We start from the raw sequence: 27,412 nt of genomic DNA on the forward strand, positions 1-27,412 counted from the left end.
GATGCAGGCTTTGTTAATTATTCCACCGGTAAAGCTGTATTAAAAGATACACTTAGAGCAAAGAAAAAAAAAATTCCCATTCTACACAACAAAAATTAAATGTATTCCTCGTATCCTGCTGAAAACAAAGTTAGTTCCATACTTCTTTTTCCCCCAATATTTTTTTTCAAATTTTTGAACAGGAAATTTTTCAAATTATCTCTTTCTAAATTTTACCCTGTTTTCACTTTGCAATTCTTCATCTTCCTTCAGTGTATCCCCTAAACTTTGACTCACACTCTGTGTCTTACTGAAAGTGCCGTTTCCAAAGGAGGGACAGTCTCTGCCAGCATCAACTCAACCTCTTTGGTGGCCAGGGGCATCAGCAGGGCCCCGTGGGAAGAGCCTGAGCTCCTATCAGCCTTTGTGGCTCTACGGGTACTGGTGATGCTGTGATGCCCCTGGACACATATGCAGCTCTAAATACAACCACTCAGAGGACAATTTGGCTCAGCCTCCTAAATCACATTCTCCAGGCTTCAAATCATTCCTGTAGGGATGTGGATGCACATGAGGAATCATCTTGCACTCCGAATTCTCTGCTTCTGGATCTGAAATTTTATATCTAATGCCCATTTTAAGTCCATTCCTGAACGTCAGTCAAAGGTAAAGGAAGGAACTATTTCAGATTAAAAGGGCAACACATATAAAAAGAAGAAGTTACCTATGAGGCTATGATTCACTGTATAAAGTGCTGTAGAGGATTGTATGAGGGATGCTCAGTTCTGCAAAGTGTGCTGACTTTTTGATGAGGCATTAGGTGAGGTCCTCTATCATTACAGACTCTATGGAGTTACTAACAGGATGATTTACAAGCCAAATTCCTACTGGGCAATGCCTGCCTGGCCCACTCGTGTACCCCACCTCACTGCTCAGCTTTATTTATTCCATTTCAGTGTGCACCTTAAAAAATCCCATTGTGTGGTCTTTCCAGTGAAGAACATCTATGTTTCATCTCAGACAGGCTTCAGCAACAAGGGAAGGGATTTCTCTACTCTTTAGCCTCTGAAACAGCCTTTTCAAAGAGAGGTATTTTATTATATGGGGGAAAAAATTTATACAGACTGAGGTAAAATTTTGGTCAGGCCTTATAAAACAAACTCAGTGACTTTAAAGTAATAAAACTTTCTGTGGCACTTTGCCAGAGCTGATCTTCTATACTATACGTCAGGGATAAGTACGGATGTGCTGACAGAAACCTCGTGGTTCCAACCCATAGGCTGTGTAGAGCCTCAAGGGATTTTCTGGAAAGCAACTGCTTTTTCAAAGTTAAACATTTTTATCCCCCCTCCCAAAATGGCCATCAGACCAGCAGTGTTTCACAGACAAGCACATGTGTTTACTTCCATGACTTTCATGCTGTCAACAGAAAATATTTGAAATTGCAGGCAAAGTTTCCAAGAAAGCAGAGATGGAGATTTTCTTTGCTTTAAATTTCTGAGGACCTTCCAGCAGTCCTTCTCCTGTCTTTGCACCACTCTCTTGCTCAGCTGGGAGCCTGGAGATCTGAGCCCATGACTTGAGCACGGATCTGTCTGGGGACGCTCGTGCGTTTAGGTGCTGTGGGCCAAGGAGTACCTTTGGTACATGCAGTGCCAGCCACAACACAGTGCTAAGCTTGGAGGGACCTTTCTGGACAGGGGTGGAAAACCCTTCTAATATTTACACTTATTTGGCTATGCAGTGGATATTATCTCTTTTTCCAGCCCAGATCTCTATGAGAGCCAAACCTGGCCATGATGTTTGTCACTTTTAATGCTGTACCAATAGCTAAGCTATTGGTGAAAGGTTGACACAAAAGCATTCTGCCTTGCTGATTAGTCACAGCCTGTAACTATCACAGCTTTAAAAATTGTGATCATGAGGCCTTGTCTTGCGACCTTGCTGCCCACCCACTTTCACACAGAGAGAGACGAATAAATATTTACTACTTCTCAAAATAACACCCAGCCACACTCACCCTTACTGCTGCAGAGTAGTTCATCTAATTGAAATAAGAACATAAGTAAATTGTTTGTCAAGGCAGTTTATTAGGAAAAGATTGCTGTGTCAGGAGCTCCCTCACTGCGAGAGATGCTGCGTTGTCTCTCTTAATATTTAATGCAATTTTAATAATATTTCCCAGTTAGGGGTGCAGGCTGATGTTATAGACTAAAGCCTGCCAAAGTGGGGAGGAATAAAAGCTTGAGGTCAGCCTCATTCAATTGACTTTTCCACCTGGAGGCTGGGCAAAGAGCGATGCTGCACTTTTTCCAAGGGACTCAGCCACTCCCAGGTACTTCTCTCATCAGCAGCTTTATCTCTTATTTGTGGATTTTGCCTTTCACTCACTCAGAATGACACTTTAAAAGGTGAGGGCCATATCCTGAGGAGGTAGTTATGAGAAACCCACCTTTCTTCCTTTGACAAACCCATTTCTCTTTGCGATGTTGTTCTGCTTGGGCTCATTAATCAGACAGTACTATAAACTACTGAATTTCTCCCAAGCTTGTGATTGCATCTGCAGCTACAGCACTCCTAACTGTCAGTGGCAAGTCTTGTTTTGGAAAGCTCTGGGTTAAAATCAGAAGTGTTTTAGCTCAAGGAGTGGGGATATTCAGCTTAAGTATCAAAGGTCCCTGCTAGTAAAGTGTCCCCTGATGCTGCCTTGGTGTCACCCTCCAGTCCTCACAGACCTGTCTTGACTGCAAAGCTGCTGCACTGCTGGTGCCCCAGTCCCCATGCCATTCCTCCAGATGTCTTCTGGCAGCAATGCCCAGCTCAGGCTCTTGCTTGTTGTGAAAGACTCCTGACTGAAGGACCATGGAGTCAGAGCCTTTTGAAGCTGCTGCATAATAAGCTGTATTCTTTCCTCAAACATCACTAGACAGTTCAATAATAATTACATGAACTTTGTAATCAGCCAAACCAGCATAGCCATCTACCTGACCTACACGTAGCATTTGTGAGTAATTTTACATAAAGGGCAGGTACTTTTGTCCTTAGTGCATGGCCTTGTGCACAAACAGCTATAGAAGGAGGGCCCAATTATAAATAAACCGTCCTTAGTTGTCACTTTGCTGTCTCTGACTTCCCACGCATTCAAATGGTGAGACTGATTCATTTAATCTTACTCTAAAGCAACAAGCCACAGAGTCAGTTTCCTGACAGTTGCTTAAAAAAGTGTAGCTGAGCTCTCTTGAATTGTCTTCCCTTGTATTATATTTAGACATTGTGATTAGAGTATCTGTCATGATATGCTTTTACTTTAAGGCAGAAGTTCAAGCTGCTTTCTGAAAGCAAACAGAGATGCTCCTGGGAGCTAAAGGGGCACGAGTGCTGGAGTTCAGCATTTAGGAGCAGAGATCTTCAGCATCACTTGTGCTGCTGGCTCCCCTGCACAGCCATCCTTATGAAAACCTGAGTTTCCAAATAAGTGCAACATTACTTACCATAATGAGACTACTGGGAAGGGTGGAGTCAGCGAAAGACTTAGCGGCTGTTTCCAAGGGTTTTAGAAATATCAGCTGAGCAATTCTTACGATCTTCCCTTCTCCCCTCCTTCCCTCTTCTCCCCCCCAAATCTTGTCAAAGGCTTGGATGCAAAATCTGGACACTCTTGTCTTATGAACATGGCTTTTATATGTTTGTGTCATTGCAAAGCAGATTGTAATGACTACACTTCATGCATTTTACCCTAATTAAGTCAGTGGAGGTTTCAACGCAGATACAAACTCGATGTGCAGCTCTGCCCTTGACAATTGCCTACCAAAGAGAATACCTGAAAGCTCTTGTTTTGCTAAATATGCTATTTAATATTTTGTAATGCTCGGGTAAATACAGTCAGTGAATGTAGAGTCTTCCACGTTTCTGTAGTATTGTGGAGGGGGTTATTACAGTTATGCTGAAGGAGGTTTCCTTGTTCCATGCTTTGGCAGAGCACTTGTCAAATACTGAACTGCAGGTTCCAGTCCTGCTGACCACCGTCGGTGATGAGGAGACCCCCAGACTCCAGCAGACTTTCAGCCACTTCTCTGCTGGCAGGAGCTCTCCAGCAGCCTGGCAGATGTGACCAAAATCTGGCAGACAGGACGAAGTGAAAGACTCGCTGGGCTCTAAGGTACAAGGGGGGATGGGAAGGGCTCTTTGTAGAGAGGGAACAGCAGAGAACAAATGCCATGCTTCTGTTGTGTTTTTTTAACCTGAAATAAATAGAGCTGTGGAATTTAACACACTGAACTGAAAGGTGAGTTTCTCCCATGTGCCATGTATAGGATGCCTATCCTCCTCTAGCTGATCTACAGAGATTTGTAAATCTATTATTGCTTCCACATACCCTCATAGAAACTTGTGCTTTAGGTTTAGTGTGTAGAAAACTTCAGGTCCTAGGTCCACATCCAAGTGTTTGTCTAAATGTGATTGGATTACCATTCCTTTAAGATTGGTCATATTCCTTTTCCCTCAGATAAAAATGTCATGCTAGAAGTTTACCACCATCCCTGTGTCTCTAGAGAGAATCTTGGAGACTTGAAGGTGACTTTTCTGAAAAATGGTCTCAATATAATTCCAAAAATACTTTATAATTTGGAACCTGCTCCTCAACCTCCAGCAGAGATCAAAGAGATCCCAGAAAAAAAATTAAGCACCATGCATTCCTAGGAGCTGAGCCTTTGGCTGTAATGAATCAATCAACTACCCTTTTATCAGCCAGGTATAAACTGACTTAGGGCATTTTGGAGCCAAAGGCTACTAGTACAAGGCTGCTGGTTTAGGCTTTGTTTTCATTAAAAAGTTTGACTCCAAAGGAAGGCCTTTGTTTTCAGATTTTTTTAAATCTTCTTGTTATTTTCACCTTCGAGCTTGCTCAGCCAGTTGGGTATGCAGAACGTGTTCTTGCTTCCTAGATCGTCTTCCTAGATCATCAAGATCGTCTGTTGAGGGTATGTATGGGGTGCTAATTACTATCTGTCATTGGTATTTATGGGGTTCCAATTGCTACAGTACCATGGTGCCAGGTACAGTATTGAGATAAGCAGATAAGTTATTGAACCTGGACTCTGGTCTTCCCACCCTGGTGCTTGGCCCCTTTGACTTGGAGACTTTGTCCTCTCGCTCTTGCTCAGATGCAGGACACCTGAGAAAAAGTGAGGTTTGTGCTTTGCTGTGAAACAGCCCCGGCCTGTGAGCTCAGCCAGGCTGTACCTGGTGCCCGTGGCTCCATCTGGGATCATATCCTGCTTCTGTCCCTCATGCTGGTGTGTGACCCAAGGCACTGGCGCTGTGACCAGTGGCACCAGGAGCAGAGCCCACAGAGCCCACACCCTGCACGCTGGCTGCTGCTGAACTCTTTTCCATAGAACTTTTTCCAAAATCCAGCTAACTGCGGCAACTGGGAAAGCTGAAATCAATTGAGGTGCTGCTTCCCAGCCTGTGAAGGGTCACAGAAGGTGTCCCAGTCAGACAGCATGGAAGCTTTGATCTCTTTGGACAAGGAACTGCCGTGAAGCAGACAGCTGCTGGAGCCTGGCTGGCATTAATATGAAGAATTTCTTCTGGCTACTGGTACTAAAGAGAAAGTTTGCTTCTCAGACAAACTCAACCCTTTGACCAACTTGACCACAGCTGCGGCCAGAGACTCAGTCTCAGCCTGATTCTGAGAAAAACACATGCCTGGAACTCCATTTCTACCACTACAGAGAAATTAATATGAACCCACAAGAAAGTGGAGATGAGATGAAAAAATGCAGGTCGCAGTAGCAGCTAGTTCCTAAGTGGGACAGGCATAAATTTCTTTAATGTGGATATAGAAGGGGACTTATTTTGTTTCTATTATTACTTGATTGTGGGAGGCTAAAGGAAAATTTTCTCACAACCTCAAGAAAGAAGTGTTCAAAACAAGTTTTTAAAATGTGAAAATTAAAACAAAAAATTAGGAAGGAAACTGTAATGGAGGATCTGTGTAAAATTTTTTCCCCCTTCTTTTTGATCAGCTCTGATGGTTCTAAATGATGTTCAAGGAGAAAGCTTGATGATTTAGAGATGAAGAAGAAAGGAATCACACCCTTGGTAAGCCCTGCCTATGGGACGGCAACCCCAGGACATGCTGAAACTGTTTAAATAAGGAATGTGCCATAAGCCAACATTTATCTCCTGCTTACCCTTACAGCTATTTTCTTACCCTCAAATTTTCAGGAATGAGGAGCTATAAGGATCAGTAATTACGCTGAGACTTTTCCTTTATGTATCACTGCTCACTCAAGAATTTCAGCCCATTACACAAATAGCAGTGACGTACTAGGCAGGGGCCCTTTGAAGCACAAAGTGCCATTGCTGCTAGCTTGGTTTCCTCAGCAGAAGAGTAGTGGCAGAAGGAGATGAAGGGATGGAGGCTGCAATGCTGGGATGCCCTCACCTTCCTCGCCCTCCCAAGTCACTCGTGCCCTTCCTGCTTTGCCCCCATGGGGGTTTCTGGCCTCACAGCCCACCTGAGGCCAGGCTCTTTTGGGATGATAAAGCATTTCCAGATGCTTAGGTGCACCAGGCAAACAGGGAATGGGCACCCAGTACCCAGTGCTCAGTGCCCAGGGCCAAACAAGGGAGCGATCCTACTCCTTAATTGCCGAGAGCTGCTCCATGACGCCAGAAGGTTCACAGAGAGCAAGCAGGGCTGGAGTCAGGTTACACTGACTCCCAAGGACCAGGCAGCGGCTTCCCAGGGAAAATACATGCCCAGGTAAATAAAGAGGGAAATAATTATAAATAAGTAATTACCTGAGCAGAAGTAAAAGTGGGAAGCTGAAAGACTGAAAGAAAAGAGAAGTGCATGAGCTTTTTTGTAGATGCAGAGGCTTGCATTTTACAGCTAAAGAAATAGAGGAAGAAATTTAAATACATATTTAGGGGAAAAAAATTCCAATGGGAAATGTGAAAAGAACCACTTTTATGAGGAAGCCTCTGAAGAGACAAAGCTATAAATGTACAATTCCAAATATCAACCATTTCTTCTTCAACAGAAAAAAACCTCAAATAATTCATTCTGTACAGAGTTGAAGCAAACTTTTGGAAAAGCACCTGGGAACAGTGCTGGGAATTGCCCACCCAGTGATTTTTGCTCCTGTCACTGGGCAGTGTAAGTGAAGTGCAATTTATTCCAAGAAACTTTGCATTCCTTTTTTCTCACCACTGTCTTGCTTATGGTCAGGTGTATTTATAGAGACCTGCTCAAAGACCTGAGATGCACTGCCATCAGTCTCCCAGCACCATCCACTCAGCGGTCAGTGGAAGGATAAAAGACTCCTATCCAGGGAAATACCCTTTCCCATACAATCATAGAATGCTTTGTGTTGGACGGCACCTTTAAACATCATCTCCCCTTCCACAGACAGGGACATTTTCATCTAGATCAGGTTGCTCAGAGGCCTGTCCAACCTAACATTGAATGTTTCCAGGAATGGGGCCTCTCTCACCTCTCTGGGCAACTGTGCCAGTGTTTCACCACCTTCATTGTAAAAAATTTCTTCCGTTTATCAAGTCTGAATCTATACTCTTTTAGTTTAAAACCCTTGCCCCTTGTCCTGTTGCTACTGTCCCTACGAAAAAGTCAGTCTCCATCATTCTTACAAGCCCTCTTCAGGAAGGCCACTATAAGGTCTCCCAGGAGTTTTCTCTTATCCAGTTGAACAACCCCAACTTTCTCAGTCTTTCCTAACAGGAGAGGTGCTACAGCCCTCTAATCATCTTCAGATTAAGCAGAAAATGGCTTATCAGGGAGGCAGGATCTCAATTAGAGAGCTCCAGACTGAAAACCCAGTCTTCAACTTTCTCTGAAAGACAAGATGGAAAACAGATCTAAATATGCTTTCTTTGCTCAACCACCACAAGGTACCTTGTGTACCCTGCTCTCTCATGTTTCTGGAGGAAAGAAAATTCAGGGGCAATTTATCACCAAATTAAGGTCGCCGCTCTCAAAATCATTCTGGATCCCAAAGAGCCAAATAAATTTTATTGTACTTCTAGAAATGTATTTTGGGGAATGATAAGGAGCCTGGGCCAGCTGCTGCTCACTTAGCTCTTACATAGGCAACACCTGCATGAATTGCAGTTGGGGATGGCTGAACGAGGGCTGGGTGGGGTCACTGCAGTGCCATGAACTGAGCTGGAGATGGAGGGGCTTGGTGCTGGTGCTACCTTACATTCCTCAGCTTGGGATAATCCAATGTGCCCAGAGACAGGGCAGCCAGGTACGTGCTGCCTTTTTTTCCAGCCTGTCTAGGAGGTAACTGGAGTGATACTGTAGGGAAAAGATTCAGGCAATGTGATTGGGAAAAAAAAAAAAGGAAATAAAGTTCCTTTATGATTCCTCTATGATTTTGTGGCTCTCAGAGCACACTGGGTGGTGGGACTGGAAGTGTGGAAGCACAGCACACAGACAGACTTTATTAGCCTGATAAACTAGAAAGACTGGTGTGTTTTGGCACTCCATCAGTGTAACTGGCCTTTGGTGAGACAGTGTCTTTGGCCAATGCTATTTCCAGGGAGGATTTCTCTGTCCTTATGTATACCTTGCCTATTGGGCACATGAGAGCTGTGCTATTTAACCCCTCCTTCCCCTTGTTTATATTCCCCATTTCCACACAATCCATAGGCAATGTTCTACAGCATTACTCCCCTCCCCCAAACTTTCCCTATTTCAGTTGGTGTCACCACAAAGGAATAGATTATTACTGACACTGATCCCAATTTAATCCTTCCAATAATCTGATTTTTCCAAGCCTATTTATATCCTTGAAATGACAGTAGGGTTTAAAGTGATACAAATACCTGAGCCTAAGCTCTAGTACTATCCACACCAGTCTGTTCCAGTTTTGACCCTTCAGAATAAACTGTAACCCCAAATATTATTTGATAAATCCCTTCCCAAGTGTTTGTAGTACTAGACTGGTTCTTGGTTCCTCTTTTTGACTAGCTTTTTCACATTACAGGTTTATCCTTCGTTACACTGGTATCAAGCTGAAGTCCCAGAATAAGTTTTAAAGCTCATATAAATGTAGAATTTCTTTTCCCTTTGTGGATTTTAATAACTTTCTGGTGTCTGGAAATGATCTAGAAGTAAAGCTTTCATAGCAGTGTAAGAAGTATAAATCCGTTCTAGTTTGTTATTTCATCCAGCAACTTGAGAACTTTTTTTATTTTCCTGGGCTTTAAGGTGATCAGCCAATGTTTTCTCCCATCCCCAATCTCCTTAAGAAGCTTATTAATGTTTTACATTGAAAATAAAGACAAACCAATCTGAAAACAAAGCCATCCTTAGGGCTGCATACTGTAAATGTGCTTGCTGGACTATTTCCACTATTTGTAACCAATTCATTTTCATATTGCTCCTGCTTCTTGCTAGATCTGCAGAACTTCAGTTCACACGTAGCCAAGGAGTAGTTACACCAGCAGTCAGCAGGTTTTTGTTCTTTTTTTCCCCCCACTCTTATAATTCAATGCAATGACTTGTTTATATAACCGGATCCTGTTGTTTCTCCAAAAGGGACTTGGCTATTTCACTTGAGCGACAACACCCGTGGTAGGTGATGGTCTGTTTTTTCCAAAGCAAAGGCCTCAGTTTTCAGCAGAATTTACATTCCAGTAATAAATATTTAAAGGAATTATAATGGAACTGAAGCAAAGAATGTCCCTCTGAAGCACACACACACAGAGACACACAGACACACACACACACATGTATATACACACACACACACAAATACATGCACACTCACAGTCACTTAGTCTGGGGTCCCTCTGGTGCAGATGGTGCCTCTGTTCAAACCCTGAGATATTTTGCTTTTTCCATTAGGAAACTTGGCCACCTTGGATTTTTAATACCCCATAAAAACCTTACAAAATATTATTCCTTACTGTGCATGTAGCAGATCACACAAACATCTATGTCAAAGGCATTTTCTGCAGCAGGATCTCTTTCTGCCCCTAAAAAAATGTAAACAAGAGTACAATCCATGCTGATTTCTTGGTGTCCTTTCTCAGGTATGAGCTTTAGGATTTTCAATTATCTCTATTTTATTCTATAATAGACTAAAATAAATTACACCAGAATGGCAGTTTTGGAACATACCAGGGCTAAACAACTACCTCTTGGCTTCTAATGTGTAGATTATTATAAAGCAAATGAGACACTGATGTACCTTTCCATTTACAAAGCTTGGACTTTCCCCTATGGGCATAACACTAGGTGATGTCTTAATTAATGATGGTGACGATCATATTTGTGACATAAACAAAAGAGCTGCTTTTTAACAATAATAAAAAAAGAAGAACAAAATATTCCAACTCTTTGGAGAAGAACTGATGAATGAACTGATTCCAAAAAGTAGAATAATGAAAACCAAAAGGCAAAAGCAGGAAGAATGCAACATAAATATTGGAGTTACCTGCAAATGTAACCTTTGCCAACCAGAAAATATTTATTCTGTATATTTTACTGTATCCTTGTCTCTTCCTGTGCACTGTATGATGCCCACATTAGCAGCACTACATCTGTATTAAACTGCCTGATTATAATGCTCACTGAGCACTGCCCACCCATCAGAGCCTGCTTGTCCTTTCTCAAGCCAGTGCACGTGCAATATTCATAAAATGACACATGGGTCACCCACTTTGTCCACATTTACTACATATATATGTTTCATTATCTATGGAAAAAATAAGCATTGAGTCTTAACAACAAGTGCACAGAAGGGCAGCTTTGCTGTGAGGAGGCCTGCAACCTGCAGAGGAGTTACCTGTGCAGAACTGACCCTCTGACACAGCATGCTGAGCTGGACTGTGACATGTCCCTCTTCAAACTGGCAGATGAAAATGCAGTGGCCAGTGTTCCTCTTGTTCTCACCCCTGTGTGACCTGCATCTGCAGGAATCTTGGGATGGGAACAACACACTGATGGGTACTTATCAAGGGACAACCATGATTATCTCTGACTTTGAAAGATTGAAACATATAGGATGTGTGGGAGCTGCAGAAGGACCTGTGTCTGACAATCTCACCAAAAAAGCAAATTGAAGGAATGAAGAAATGGGTACTAGGGGTACTGGGAATTGGTCTTGGCTCTAAGGGTAGGTGGAGGGTTACATGGGGTTTTTCCATTCATTCCTGTGTCCAGGGCTAAGCAGCAAAACAGTACCTCTCCATTTCCCCCTATCTCTGTTTTTTCACCTTTGGAATCTGGTTATTCTTAGCTCACTAGGTTTATTTTGCTGACCTGATGTGAACATATCCATCTTCCATGTTGATCCTGGCTTAAACTCAACAGAAACGGAAGTAAGAGTGGAAAATAACCCTTCTGACAGCTAGAGACAATGACACTGAACCAGTTCAGGAGAAATGGAAGGCGGTCACAGGTATGTAGAAGGTCTCTGTCTACTCAAGGAAGTCCACACTTTAGAAGCGAAAGAGTTTGTTGACATGAGCATGGACATGCAGACACCAGTGGAGATGTAGGGATAGATGCTTTTATACTCATCAGCCCTCATTGCTGTATTCAGCTTTCTGCAGACATCACTGCAGGAGAGGCAGCCCTGGCAGAAGCTTACCTTCATCGAGAGAGACCTTTGGGATGGATCCGCTGGCCAGGAGAGGGAACGAGAAACCTGCTGCAGGAAAGGGGAGACCGTCTAGTTCAGGAGAAGCTTCTGGGAGAGGGGCAGGTGTGGATAGAGGCAGGAGGGCTTCCCGTTCCCGTCGCTCACCCTTCCCATGCCAGCCCTGCTCCATCTGCTGGCAAGAACAATGCGGAACCGCTGCCGTTTGCCCGCCGGGATCCAGCCCCTCCTGTCCTCCTCCCCAGCCCAGATTCCCTCCATGTCTTCATTTCATCTCCCACAAGTGCCGAGGGAGAGAAGAGCAGAGCCTTCCCCAGACACAGGAGGGAGAACAACCCTTATTTTTGGATCCCTGCTTTCCCATGAGCTTCCCTCTATTTTAGCCTCTAATATGTCAAAGTTACAAATTAAGTACTGTGCATGCCGTATATTTGCTATCTGATCTTCTGGCTGGGAAGTTGACTTCTCTGCTCGCCCGTGGTCAGCAAAACCCAATGGAAATACCCTGCAAGTCCCCTGAGGCTGCACTTTGGGACATTGATGGAAATGGAGTGCGATGGCAGCACCAGCTGCTGCCTCAGCCAAGCGCCCAGGAAACCAGGGTGCAGCTGTGAAAGGTGTTCAGGGGAAACAGGAGTCCTTTGGCTCTTTGCTTTGCTGCTCAGCACTTTGCAAGGGTGTTGTTTTGGCTCTGCCTCCATTTTTCCCTTGCCTGCTAGGTGTTTAAGAGAACATGCTGAGGAAAGCTCTGATTTTTTCAAAGTATGGAAGCAACATGGAAAGCTTTTGCCGTGTGTGAGCCTGCATGGCATTGTGAATTTGACTCACTCTTCTCTGTACATGGAGATGCAGGGTGTTCACAGTTCCCCTGTGAAAGGGTTTTTCAGTTCTGGCACCATGGGCGTTAAATGCTTTTTCCTCTTGTCCTGCCTTCTGCTTTTGGGAAATCATCTGCACCTGGAATTTGCATCTCTTTTCCATATGGGAAAAGAAATATGTTCATCCTGCTGTGGTCCTTACAGATGGCAACTCTTTCAGCTCTGGGTTACAGGCAGTCAGGTGAATGGGGTGGGCTGAGCTTCCCCATCAGTCGGCCCCTCAGGGAGTGAAGAAGGGCAGCCAGCGTCAGACCAATGTTTACAGAAAATTTAGTCTGCACTGGATTTCCCTATTCGAGTGAAACAATAGGAGGGTCTTGTGCTGTATTATCCATGCTTCCTCTTTATTCTGATATTATCTGTGAATTCTTGCAAATAATAGATGACTGAGACCATTATTGTTCTGGGAAGTAGGAAGATGAAAACATTAGATGGACCTTAGCAGTTTCAATAGACTTATTCATGGTGTTTGTAGTTATGCAAGTCAGAAACTAGCAAAATACCTGTTGGAATAAGTAATAACCCTGTGCATTCACAAAAGCGGTTCTCTTACATCTCGTTTTTAATAAGAGAGACTGCCTCAGTCAACCAAGTGCTAGAGAGTTCAAAACAAAAGAAGAAAGCAAACATAATTCCACTTTTAATGCCACAAGACCTTGGGAAGCAATCCATTCCAGTTCTTCCATGTATCTGCTTTAATACAGGCATTCTGATATAAATTGCATGATTGTGATTAATAAATCTTCTATCAGTTGAACTTGAAGTCAAAAGAACATACTTCTTTTTTTTCTTTTTCTTTTCTAAACCTGCATTAAAATAGATTATTCAGAACTCTTGGAATGAAAAGTCCTAGGTCAAAACTCACATTTTTCTGGCAAGTCTATGAAAACTTACTATAAAAAGTCACATACTGTAGAATCTCAATTATCCTGGAAGGCTTATCCGGGTTATGGCTTAAGTGTGCTATTCATGTGCTGCCAATTTGTTCTAGAAGTACAAGATGAGCTGTAGTGCCTTGCAAAGCAGCTAAACCCTTCCCTGGGCCAGACGGAATCCAGAAGCCATTCAATGGATTGATCTGGGTGCAGAAGTCCTGCAGCTTCCCTTCAGTCCCGTGCAGAGCTGGGCTGTGCCTCAGAGCTGGAAGCCACAGAGCAGTGTGGGTCCTCTGCAGTTCTGGCAGGACTCAGTATCTGCCTCTACATCATGTCCTCCTCATCTGGGAAGCCTTTTTCATTTAGAAACATTGCCCTGCAACTGGACAGAGATGGCTGTGGTGTGGTCCTGCATAGAACCTAAGAAGTCTTTATGGGTACCACCTATCTGGACATTAAAACCTCCTGCATCACTCATAGTTTATTATTTCCTATTACTTAGGACCTTTCCTTCTCTTCTTCTTCACCTCAAGTAAAGGGGACCTGTTGGTATACCCATGGGTTTAATACCTACTGGTCTTGGAAGAACTTCTCTGGCTCATTGTACATTGTTGACATTTTTTATGCATATTCAATTAATAAAAACTGGGCAAAACTTTAAAGCCTTGGCTATATTCTGGACAGATTAAAGATTTTATGTTCCCTGTGAAGAATTGTTAAAACTTGCTACCCACAAGGACTAATTAATACGAGTAGATTTTACTCTGGAAGGAGAACCTTCTCTCCTCTGCGCAGCCTTGTGTTAGAAAAACAAACATTCACAGGCAAATATGCTAACATGCTCCCAAAGGGGTTTTTTGTGAGTCTCGTGGTGTGTAGTGATCCTATTGATCTCCCAAATTCAGGGCAGCAGTGACTGTGTGAGAAACTTCACCTCTAGTTTTCAAAAGAAATGCCTAGCTTTTGGGAACAAATGCCTAAATGAACACTCAAACTCCAGGTGAAAACAGAACATGCAATTTAGGCTCACCTTGCATGAGTCCATCCATGTGGGCAAAGGGAGCTTGTGAACTGAAAGCTTGAACGGGGCAAACTAGTTCAGAATAAAGCAGTGTTAGTGTGAAATACATGTCCAGCAAAGGGAAGGGGAGTTACGCAAGAGAAGCTACTCCGCAGTGACTCCCAATGTGGATAAACCCTTAATTACTTTTAAAATCTCAGCATTACTAAGCCATGCTTATAATTTCTAGAGGCCTTGAGTTTCTGGAACAACTGGAATATGAGATTCAATTGCACTCACTTCAGTGGAGGATACAGTTAAGTATCGGCACGTTTGTAGGCTTGAGGCCTACAAATACCTTGCAAATTTACCTTGTGGTAAATACCTTGCAAAATTAACTAATTAGTGTATGGGAACATTTAAGTTTTTCCCATCTGATTTTGCAAAGCTATTTGGTAACACTGGCTTATGAGCTTTTACTTTCCACTTTTTCCCCTCTTCCTTCACAGCAAATCTAAGAACCCCCACCAGAAGCAGAAAGACAATTGGAAGTACGCTAACTTCCCGTTTCCCCCAGCTGGAGATAAGAATATTTGCTGAGTTTTGCGCCTTTTTTTTTTTTAATTTTTAATGCAGACATACATATATAGACTTTAAAAAAAAGAAATATATTAAAGGTTTCAGAGAGTTTGCGGCCACGCAAAACCTCCTTTCCTTGCAAGAGCATGTCAGTGGGAGAGGCTGGGGGTGGTGGCGGAACTACAGCCCCCAGAGGGCGTGGCGGGGGGCAGCCGAGGGGGACAGGGCAGGGACGCGCGGGGGCTGCTGGGAGCTGTAGTCCTGCGGCCCTGCCTGGCAGCTCTCCCAGCACCTGTCTGTTGTGTGAGGGGTGGCGACGGCTCGGCGCCTCACTGCTGCCGAGGTCAGGCTGCTGGAGGGCAGCTGCTGGCTGGCACCCCAACCAGGAACCTCTGGAGGAGGCATGGGAGACCTCTGAAAGTAAAGATCTCCTGGGATTTTCTGTGTAAATCCTGTAGTCCACACTAGTTCTCCTTGCCCCGTGCTTTTGGCTGGGAGGCTTTGCCATGTCTTTCCTGTGGCACATCCTTGGGCAAAGTTTGGCTTGGCTGGCAGCACTGTCTGCAGTGTCAGCATGTGGGATCAGGTAGAGAAGCCATGCTCCCCTGCAGCCATGGTTAGAAGTGTTGGCTCCTTTAGGTAAAGGTTAGTGGGATAAATAATCATTCAGTCATAGAAAAAGTGAAAGTAGGAATCCCACTCCCTAGAGGGGCTGGAAATCTTTCTCTAGTGAATAAGGGTCTTATAGCATCCAGCTTTTTGCTGAATTTAAACTTGCTTTCTAAGTATTTTTTTCCTTTTAAGTTGACTTTCTAGGTCTTAGTAGAGAGAAATTGACAAATACACGTTTTGAATATGTGGCTGCAAGAGGCTGTGTACATTTCCTTCTTCCAGTGTATCTGCTGTTAGCTAAACTGGAGGCAACTCAGTTTCAGGCTGTTCAGACCCCTACAGTGAAAATCCGTGGAAGTGCTTCCGTTTCACCCTGTTGCTTAATAAAACAGAGAAGTGGTGTTATAATTGAACTGACTTGAGTTGGTTTTCGTAGCCGAGAGAATGGTTAAGGGTTCCCTGTTAATTGTTAATTAGTTAACCACTTATGGGTTATTAATGGTTTTGTCAGTTGATTGTTAATTGTTAGGAAATTCGTTGATTAACAATTGCTAAGGGGAAGTAGTGTTAGGAGCATTTTCTGTATCAGTGTTAGGATGTGGGGGGGGTATGCAAGTTGGTAACGAGGGAAAGGTCTAGAAGAGGGTCTGTGCCAGTCATGTCTCCTTAGCATAAGGGAATAAATACCACCTCCTGCTAGGACCGAGACCAGCGAATCACCCCAGTGACGAGAACCTGTCCCCTAGAGATGACATCCTGACAAGCCAATCGGACTGTGGATGGTGGGAGGGCCTGGGGTGTAAGAGGGTGGTGCCTCTTGGGGAATAAAAGGCAGCGTCCCAGAGGGGACACGGATTTCTCTGCCCGCGGACGACTGTGAGTGGAGGTCCCAGCACGCGTCCTTTCTCTGTAACTGTTGGGCTAATTTGCCACAGAGATTCTTGATCATCTCAACTTAAACAGTAAACTCTAAAAAAAGACAATTGGCTGCTGTGGTCATTTCTCTCAAGTGGTCAGCTAGCAGAGGCAGGAGAAATGGTTTTGTGTGCTTCGTGGGTAAGGTAAAACACCTCTGAACATTTTGGCTGTGATCCTCTGGCAAGCAGGTGCCTGGGAAACTATTCCAGCCTTGCTGTTGGTCCTTACACCTGAGTATAAGCACCAACAAGAGAGCTGTGGTAAATACCTTGCAAAAGAACACACTGCACACCTCCCAGGGCTAAGTGTCCATGAGATAGTAATGCCCTGTGCATAGAGGCTTGGTTCAGTGACACAATTACACCCTGCTGGTCCTTTCCTACAAATAATTTACTAATTAGTCTGAAGACCTGTGATTTTTTTGTATGCATTACTTACGGTCAGGGTCACTGGTTCTCAGCTACTGCTTCTGGGGTGAAGCAGCAGGCAGTGGGGAGGCTGAAAACTGTGGGAGCAGAGTGGGAGTTTTTAACTGAGGCTACTGGTGCAAGACCCTATTTAAACAAAAAAGGTTGAAGCTAAGACAGGAGACCCTCCTAGTAAAAGTGTCACCCAAGAGAAGATGTGAAGGGGAGTTCTCAGTTCTGCTCGGAATTGCGTTGCCCTTTTAATGGCAATAAAGTAGCTTTGCTGTTGGTCTTTGCAGATGTTGCCAAATGCTGAACTGAGCAGGTCTGGACCAGGAGGCAATTCCCTTCCTGTTGAGAGGCTTGGCAGCTCTGGGTCAGTGTGAGGTACGGCTTTTGGATTTGTGGGGCTTGCACACGGTGGCGTCAGGACTGCTGTCGTACAGAAAGGCAGAAAGCAGAAAGCTGAAGAGCTGGTGTCCTTCGTGAATCAAACATGCAGAAAGGTTAAACGCAGTGCCCTCAGATCTGAAATGAGGATGGTATAGCTAGTGTTAGAGGTGTTGGTGAGAAATGCTAAACTTTCTACGAACTAATCCATTACCTTAAAAATCTCAGCATGTGTAACGGGGGAGGTCTCACGGGCTGCTTTCCAGGTGAAGTTTTTCATACACCTCATAGACTGATTAGTGGTGCTGCTGATATGTTTGTAATAGAAAATAACTTACGGGCGCATCTGAAGTGGAATAGAAATTAATTTATGGGGGCATCTGAATCTGAAAGTGTTCCCTACACATTCCAAAAACTTTCTTAGATGTGAACAGCACTAATACAAAAAGCAGGGATCATACCTGCATGCAGTCTTGCTGAGCTTTGAGTGTTTCTCTGTACGTGGACAGTATATATGGCAGCTTAAGCCAGGGTGTCAGAACTCCTGCAAGAATGTCTCCAGAGAAGTGTGTTGGCTGGGGATGCCACTGAAACCCTGGGGCAAGGCAGGTGCCTGAGGAAGAGGGTGGTGGTGGCACCAAGCCCCATGCAGGCAGCAGCAGTAATGGGGGCCTCTGCCCCCTCCCTCCTGGTGCTGAAGGTGGATGGAGCTCCCTACTCTACCTTTCCCCATCTGACAGTCAGGCTGCAGTGTTTAAAACAGGCATGGATTTTCCTGTTTGCCCAACATCAGCACTCCTCCCAGCAATTGTGTCAGTTTTATTTTCCTTTCCTCATACACATCAGAAATCAAACAGTGTGATACGGCTAATGGGATTATATTGACCCACCTCTGCAGTTGCTAATAATATCTAAAGAAATCCTCAAATGCCTCAGCCACAGTGGTAGTACAGCTGCATGCCCATCTTTCTCTTACCAAACAGAGCGGGGTTTTTTACGTTAGCAAGCCCAGTAATTACAAGTCCAAATTTTGCTTCTTGGTAGCGTTAAGAAGATAGGCACCAGATTATATGCAGAAGAGAATATATAGAGAGTATCTGTTTTTGAATGGATAGCAAGCTGATTTGCAATGTCATTTAAACAGCATCCTAACAGGCAATTCTTTTTTAAAAACAAAGAAGGCTGAGGGGGTTTGAGGGGGCTCATGTCTTTTTCTTGCTGACCACAGAAACATAACCCACCCTTTCTGAAAAAAGCACATTTGAAAGTCAACCCTGGTGCACAGGCTACTAAATTTCAATTGCTGGGTTTATGTCATTATTGCAGTTGCAGTGACTAAAACACAAGAAGAAAGGTTGCTCTTTCCACTGTGAGCTCTTTCCATCCTCCACCTCCACAGCAGAGGTTACGCTAAGCAGTGTGTGTGTCTGTCTGTTGTAAGTGTAGAAATACGTATTATTCATAACTTGCCAATGTGTATGCTGGAAAAGAAAAGCTGAATTTATAGCTGTATTTCCTCTCTGCTGGGGTTTTTAGAGTTGAGTGTTTCAGTGTTTCCATTATAAACCCCTGTTTTCTGAGGTTTATAACAGTCTTGAAGAGCGGAGTGGTCTTGAACCATAATAGAAAATGTGTAATGTTGCATTTACAGTACAGCTGTAACTGCGCATTAAGGAGTGTAATCTTCTCAGTGTACCCTCAGTGCTTCAGTAAGGTTCATTGGAGTTACATATACTGAGAGAAAAACAGTATTTCATGTTTGGAGTTGGTGCTGCCCCTCCACAGAGCTGAGTGCATCACACGAGGACAGAGAGCATCTACCTGCACCAGACTTACAAAAATTCCTTGCTACACCCTTAGAATACTCATGCGCATCCACGGGGGCCCCTCTGAATTACAGCTCACCATAACCTCCCTCTGTCCCTGGGCTGTCTGAAGTAGACCCAGCTAGTCTGTCATGCATCTGGGTAGTTCCTGGCATTTCTAGTTAGCTTGAGCTGCCACAGACAGAGCAGGGGCTCTTGAGGAGAAAGTTCCCTATACCCTGAGAAGGATACATATTTCCTTCTCGCACTAGCCCAGCTACAATATAAGGCCAGGCTTATCTGCCACTTGGTAGAAGGCATCAGAAGGTAGGAAGGAGGCTGGACTCTGTAAACTTTAGGCTAAGATCCCAACTACAGCACACTTTGAGAGATGAAGTTAAAAGGAGTGTCAGCAGGATTGAAATCTTGTTGAGACTAAGTTTTTCTTGCTGTTTCAACTCATAACATCAGGTTATTTAGTCTTCCACTTAACCTCTCTTCCCTTGGCTAATAGGTCAGCTTATTGGGTTCATGCCCTTGAGCAAGTATTGCTCAAGAATTCAGAAATCACAAATTTACTCTCAGATTCATGAGACTGCAGGACAAACATGCAATTTTTTAAATTGAGCAATTAAAATAGTTTAATTAGTATTTTAGCCCTGATCCTTTGAGTTTCACAGCTTTTGAGCACTTTTTTCCTTGCTTTGAGCTTGACAGTCTTTTCCCCCTGTATTTGTCCCAGTTGCACAAATGAACAACCAGTGCTGTAGGGAAAAAACTCAACCAAGACTTCAGAAAGAACTTGGGATTTGGAAGTGCTGGTTTTGTGATTGCATAATTTTTTCCTTTTTCCACTTCCTCTTTTTTTTCTCTCCCCTCACTGGTTATGCGTGTCCATGTTACAGTATGTCTGCTGAGAATGAGATAGCTGAAGGGATTTCTGATTTGGTGAATTAGTGTACAAGTGGCCAGCAGAAAAGTCTGCAGCAAAAAAGCCCAATGAATGGGAAAGCACAAAAGGCTGAAGTAGAGTAAAGCTGCCCGTATGTTGCATGTGCTCCTCTGCCGTGTATAAGGGGGCTGCAGTTTGCATGGTAGTTATCTGTGCTCCCTTTCCTATGGGTAAGAAGGCCTTTGAGAATATTTGGCATGATCTACCAAGAATTATTCATCATGTGATGCATACATTTAGGCAGCAAATATGCTCTGTATAGGGGTATTAGTGAAAATAAGGTGTTTCAGTATACTTTATATTGTCCCTGCGTTTGCCCCACACTGTGAAGGTTTTATGTATCTTCCTGTCTCAGCTTTGTGTGTTTCAGTGCCCCATAAATTTTGTATTCTTACTGCCATCTGAAAATATTCATTATGGTTGTTCACAGTGCAGTTATTGTCATTTTGAAATGCTTATCATGGGGAACATTTTCAAAGGCAAGTGAGGCAACAGGGCAACAGCTTCCCCTGCCACATCTACAGAAGTCAGAGCAGCATTACCAAACCCTGCACCTGGTGTTCTTCAGGAGAGCATCCTGTGAAGGGGTGTTTCTGCATCTTAAGAAGTGGTTCTGTAGATGCCACTAAAGAACTGCTGAAGAACTGGTCCTCAGTGATTCGTTTTGCTGCCAGTTTGAGCTTCTTTGCAGTCAGGTTGCATTTCTACATGTGGATGTAAACTAATAGCTTCTGGGCTTTTTGAGGTATGAAAACCATTGCTGTGGCAATAGTATTAGTCTGACCTGCTTCATTGCCAACTTTCTTTCTCCTTTTTGCCAGTTTACTGCCTCTTCTGTGCAGAGACTAGTAGTGGTAGTGCCTGAGGTGTAGTACCTGTTCTGGTTTTGGCGTGTTTGTATCATTTAATACATTGCACATTCATTTGCTCTCTCTTTTTGCTCTCTAACTCATCTCAGAGGGACAATTGCATCCAAACCCTCTGATTTTAGACCGTTAGTTCCCAGATGGGAAGAATTCTAGCATTCTTGTCAGGCTGAAGGCCATAACCCATGGGCACATTCTCCATTCACATCTGTGGAGTTTCTTCTGGGAGCGTGTGATATTTGGAAAAAAACAGTGGTGGACCTCATGCGAAGAACACTTCTTTACCTTGTTTGAGGTTCAAGTTTTTTGAGACTGTTGGTGCCTTCCCCATTTGTGATTTTGAATTTTGACAGGGTATTGATAAGTGTGTTGTATTAGTCAATAAGTTTGTTTAATTAAATTATAGAACAAGGTACTTCTGTTAAGTTTTTCACAGTTCTTTTGACCTGTGATCCAGCACCAAAGCATAGTTTGGAGAATTCAAGCCTGGAGTTTGTTATCTACAGTAGGTTTTCAATCAGACAAATAAGGTTAGGTATTTTTCATGGTGGTTTATGAACTGAGCTTCACCAAAGAAATTATAACTTAGCAGTTCTTACCATAATATTTTTACAAAGGCAAACATTTATATGTCTCTCTGCAACTACAAGACTAGTCTAGGCAGGGTTTTTTGGCTTTTGCTGTGATTGTGGAGCTATTGATCCATGAACATAAATCCTTATTTATCTCCAGTCAAGTTTATAGGACAATGAAATTATAGGATTGCTTGAATCAATCAATGTTTCTACAGCAAGCTATAGAAATATAAACAAGTTACCAATTATTTAATAAAGTCAATTTGCTTAGAAATGCCTGGCGACAGGCAGCAGATGTTACACTAATTTCTGCTTTCTCTGGAATTTCACAGGGGCTGTAAGATCTTAATGTCACTATTAGCAAAGGTAACTTTATTTTTGAAACTCATTCCGAACTCTCACAGCAAGAGGAAGAAACTGTCATTCCTTTTGACCACAAAACCTGTGCTATTTCTAAGAGGAGTTCTTTGAAATAACTAGGATATCTCACAGCTTGTTGCTTTAGAGGGGACCTAGTACAGTGGCACTACATTTAGTTAGCATAATGAGTTTTTTAGCCTCTAAGATACTGGCTGAGTTTGAAGCACCATAACTTCTAGTCAGCTAAGATTAAATTTGTTAATGAAGTATAAGTTTGCATAATATTTTAGCTATTTCCTAGAATTTTAAACTGTGTGCTTGTTTCCTGAGAAGCATTTAGGTTAATATAACCAGGTTCTGACTTGGCAAAACAATTTAAGTGTAGAAGTATGTCTTTCCGCTTCTCAGTTGGAAGTGCCATGAAAGTGGCCTCCTCAGTGTGGTTTTACCGTGTTTGCCTTTTGAGATCCACTTTATTGGAGTGACTTTTTTCAAGGTGACTCAAGAATCTCCCGTGAGCTCATGGTGTCCTTTTGGTGCTCCTGTTTGTTTTGAATGTAGAGCAGGGTCTTTATTAGTAGGCTCTGATGCCTTGGTGGTCAGTCTGTTCGGTAGTTTGTCATAGTTTATCATGCAGGAGTACAGAATCATCTGATTAATCTGCTTAATCAATCCTTGAACAGGGATAGTAATAATTAAGTCACAGATGGCCATTGTAAATCCTTCTATTCCAATACATTAATATTTCCAGTACTTTGGATATTAAGGTTGTTTTAAATTAAAAAAAAAAAAAAAGTACCTCTGGTTTTTTTTTTTTTTTTTTTTTTTGATTGGTCTACCTTGAAGACGCTGAGAGTTCATTTTGGCTCTGGAAAGGTTTTTGCTTTAAGATAAATTATTTTCATATATACTTACACATTTCGGTACATGGGCTTTGTTAAAGCTTATACATAAACTAGTCACTGATTAATCTCTTTTTTAAGCTGTTCTGTGGTATTTGTCTGCAGTATTCCGTGGCTAAGCTGTCTGTAGCAGGATTTTGTTGATCTGAAGACTGTGCTATAAATTTCTATAGACACAAACTGCTATAAAATTAAAACTTAACATCTTCCCTGACTTCCTTCATCTATCATAAAGTTGGTGTGGCTCAGCCTTAATTAGATTATTATAGACCCAAAATATATGAGGTAGAATAGCACAAGAGGAATTGAATTTGGTCATTAGCAGGAGTGTGTGGTTAGTCTAGCTGGTGTAGTCAGTAGCTCCTGAAATATGAGACTACACTTTCCATTTGATATGCTTTGAAGACAGGTCAAAATCCTTAACGTGATTTAGGTTTACTGGGAAGGTCTATAGTCCTGCTTTTTAATAAACTCTCTATTTCATGTCCGAACACTACCTGTGCATGTCAGGCATTGCTGAGGCTCACAGCCACAGCTGTATTCCTTTGGAAGTTGAAATGCATTGTTTTGGAAGAGCATTTACAGAAAATATTACTGGACTCAGACAAGGCTCTGAGGCACAAAGGTTTCCTGTAAAACCTGGATTGTCTGGGTGCCAAGTTTTTGTTCTTTTTCCGAGGAACAGTTCAGCTTCTCAGACTTTGAATGCAATTGTGTACTTCCCTGTTTAACAGCTACTGCTGCGAATGTGCGTGCAGGCTGCAGCTCTGGCTGTTCAGCATTGAAATCCTTCTGTCTGGGAGGTCTGTCGTTTGCCAGGGAGCTCCCAGGCAGTGGTGGGGAATGAAGGATGAGATGGGTGTCTTCAGTGCAGGTTTTAGTCAACATCTGTGACGAACAAGGTGGTGGTCTGTGGATTTTAATTGCTACGTAAGAGAAGAGTGTGGATGGCACCGTGTCGAGGAGCTGCAAACCTTGGTAGATGCAATCTTGAGGGAAGCCTTGTGGATTCAAATACAAGCAGTGCTGACTCACAGCAGTCTGACAGGAAAAGGCTCTTTTCTGCTTGTCTCTGGCTTCCTCCAGCATGCTGTTAGGGAGGACTCTGTATCTGTCTCCCTAGTTCTTTGATACCGTTACTATACTGGCCAGCGCGACTCCACAAAAGGAACTTGGAGGTTGGTGAAAAATATCTGTGCTATTAACTATTAATTAGGATGACATTTCTCACATAAAAAAAACTTGTAAAGAGAATCTCAGGATTGATAAATAGCTTGTTTTCATTGCTGTCTGCATCCCTGACTCCTTTTTTCCCCACCCTGCAAAGCATCATGAGGATTTATGCGACTCCTCACAGAGCCTAGGTCCCTAACTCTGAGATGATAGCTGTTAAGTTCCTCTGCCTGTGATGGGAAGTGCTCCAGGTAAGTTTTGGAGTCAATGCTTGCCACCCTTCTTAATGGTTGGCGGTGCCAAGTTAAAATCCTTCAGCAAGAAACAGGGGATGAGGCTTAAAAAGTAACACAAAACAAAGCCCAACATCAGCAACAGAAAAGGACAGAAAGAAAAGAAAAAAAAAGCTTGATTATGTGTTCTCTTCCAAACTGGAGACCCTATTTTCTTTCTTAAGTGTATGTTAAGAACTATTCATACGTCCTATGTCTCAGTGTGACTGGGAAAACACTCCAGTGATTCTTGAAAAACAAGTGAGGTCTGTACTTGACCTGTGTGTGCTGATAGGAGTCATGCAGGTGATTTTAATAGGAGAACATCTGTCCTCTATGTGCAGAAAAATGTCTTTTAGTAAAAAGCCACGTAAATTAAAGTGAAATTGGAATATTATTTCTTGTCTTCTACCCTTGTGATGGTTGGTTTAGTTTTTTGAAAAGACTTTGACACATATCAATGCTTGATTTTTTTTTTCTTTTTCTGAAAGTCCCACAGGATTGGTTGCTGGTTGGGATTAGCTTGTGCCCACTGATTAATTCCTTGTGTCACTGGTCTTGAATCTTGTTGCAGTTGTTCTTGGAGAATTTGCCAGCAGCAGCAAGCCAGCAGAGCTGTTATTGACCTAGAATAGCAATGGAGTTGTTAATACATGAAGCAAGGTTTTCTGTGAACCACGTTGCTGTTCTGTGGAGCTGATGAGCTGGTTAACACCTTTTACTTACTCTGTAAGGATCTGAGGCTGGAAGGGAATTAATGCAGTTGTGAAGCACAGGGAACCAAAATAGCAGTGATTCAGTTAGAGTAGAGCCAAATCTTCTTAAAATTAAACTCCATTGTGTTAGAGACTTTACTTTTTTGATACCTATATTATTAAGTTCTCTGATAAAAGCAGGAAATGTAATACAGTGATATTGGAGAAGCCTTGCACATTAAATCTAAGCTATTGTCTTGGGGTAGTAACAGAAGAAACCACTCTTCATCGGGTGTGTTATGAGAATCAGATTTTACAGAATTTCTGGTTCTCAAGGTTACCATATAATTCAAAAACTAAATTTTTGCATAACATTGATTTCCTTAACTTTCAAATATGTTTTTTAGGATGGGTGGGAACTCTGCAGCACATATATGAGTATTCATAGTTTCATAAGTAACAAACAATACTGGACAGTACAGGGAATTTCGTCGTGGGCAGAGGTGTTTACTTGCAAGCTGCTGCTTCTGATGTTGTCCTGAAGAGTTTTTCGGTCATGGAATTTGGTTACTTGACTGTATAGCAGGTTGGTGGACTGCTCTCATAGAAGTGCTTCAAGGTGTGTTTTTTGGTTTACCTTTCTAATTGGACTGGATCAGATGCTTAAAACAGGATTGAGGTTTGCAGGCAGGAAAATATGGAAGAAAGCTGAAGAATTCATATATGGAGAACAAACCATTTCCAGAACTGCAGTCAAAACTTGATGGTTGTGTGCGGGTTGTTCAAGGGGCTGTGGCAGCCTGACTGTGCCACAGTGCAGAGATAGTAGATTTGACCATATTGATGTTAAATCTGATACTAGAAATACAACCTAAGGGTAGCCAGCATATCTCTGGAGAGACTGGTTAGTGATACCCCCAAGGGGGAAAGTGCACTGAGCCAGGAAAATTGGCTGTAGGACTCATGAACTTGAGATGATACAGCCAAACAATGCTGTCAGTGTGGACTCATCAGTGTGGCAGATACTGACTTATGGATCTGGTACTACCCCAAAAAATTGAGGGTTTCTGCTCATTATTTCTATCTTTATATGCATTCTAGAAGTCACATTAGACCAGTTTTCCTCTAATTCCTCCTTTTGGTTGTGGTAATTTTAAGTTTACTTTTTCCATTCTTACAAGGTATAACCAGCTTGGAAATTAAGTGCTAATGAAGTTTAATATTGCAAAAATGCTCTGTTTTTGTTACTTTAGAAAATGCCACTGTGTGTATGTCAGGGCACCCCTGAAGTGCCTTTATATTTTTCTCCCATGATCTGTAAGATGGTCAGGCTGTCTTCCCCATTACTTTTCCCCACACATTCCCCAGCTTCCCATACTTGAGGTCTAAAAACCTATTCAGCAACACTGATGTCTCAAGCGGTGGGTATGTAAATATTTACTGGCATGGCAGTCAACAACAGTGGGAGGGGGGAAATTGCTACATTCTACCATTCAGGGAACCTTCAAGTTCTGTCTCAGAGTGTGCAGTTGATGAGAAGAGGAAAGGTTTGCAGTTTGTGCTTGACACGTTTTTGCTCTCTCGGTTCCTGTTTTGTTGCAGATGTCATTCATTTAGCTGTGGAAGGCTTTATCAGCCCTTGCAGAGGCTTTCCCCTGCACACACCACTCAAGGCTGGAGCTGTAGTGGAGGAAAATGGAGCCTGTAGATCTCCTGGCACTTGCCTCCCTAGAAATGAACAGTACCACAGTTACCCTGGCTTTGCTGGCGATCTTCCTGGTCCTGCTGTATTGGTAAGTGATAACAGTGATGTGGGCTGCACATCAGGCACAAACCCTGCTGAAGCTCCACCAGCATCTGTAGAGTCTTTTATCCATGAGGGGAAACTGGAAGGTAATTGCCTAAGAGGGAAATGGAGGGGGAGTTGGTTTGGCTACAGAGGGTGCAATAAATACTCAGAAAACTCATGATGCTTTTAGAGAATTTTCTCCTTGAAATACTGTCTTGTAAGTGCTTTACCAACTGCTAACAAAAATTAAGAACTTATTCTAAATTAAGAACTTATTTGTTGGTTTCTTATTAATTTCTTTGGGCAGCAGGAACATTGGTCCAGGTCAGAAAGAAAACAAGTACTTGTTGGTTCTCTTCTCTGTACTATGCTGCACTCTTGTTCTTTGGCTTAAGTGTACAGACACTTTAACTGCTGCTTGAATTTCCTCTCTTGTTCTTTCCACACTGACTAGTGGATACAAATCAGAATAACAGCAGCCTTAATGGTTAGCACAGTAGGCATTGCAGTGAGCTGTGCTGAAATGAAAAAACCCTCACCCTGTCCTGACAGTTTATTTCAGAAATTAAATTACCTGAACTGGGAGTGTTTTTCTGACTTTTTTTACTTGTATGTCTCTTCAAATCCTGCCTTCCAGTAAAAGAATGGGGTTTTTTTCAGTTGTATGAGTGTTCAAGGAAAGGTTTCAGGGACTGTTGCAGAAAAAAATCCAACAGAAATCCAAAGGTAATCTGGAAGAGAAT

The 27,412-nt window shown here is 42.8% G+C and overlaps 1 protein-coding gene across 3 annotated transcripts in view; it reads left to right on the plus strand.

The window, feature by feature from the left end:
• Nucleotides 1-27,412, plus strand: part of TBXAS1 (thromboxane A synthase 1) — a 263,129-nt gene that overhangs the window by 5,460 nt on the left and 230,257 nt on the right. For 2 of the 3 annotated variants that reach the window (XM_032105667.1, XM_032105665.1), the window contains exons 2-3: nt 3,957-4,138; nt 26,483-26,673. In XM_032105667.1, the coding sequence (XP_031961558.1) occupies nt 26,576-26,673 (98 nt within the window). In that variant the 5' untranslated portion in view covers nt 3,957-4,138; nt 26,483-26,575. Of the gene's footprint in view, nt 1-3,956; nt 4,139-23,503; nt 23,919-26,482; nt 26,674-27,412 lie in introns of those variants that run through there. The other variant, XM_032105666.1, reaches the window with a different exon arrangement.

Source organism: Corvus moneduloides, chromosome 4 (genome assembly GCF_009650955.1).
Source record: "Corvus moneduloides isolate bCorMon1 chromosome 4, bCorMon1.pri, whole genome shotgun sequence".
NCBI lineage: Eukaryota > Metazoa > Chordata > Aves > Passeriformes > Corvidae > Corvus > Corvus moneduloides.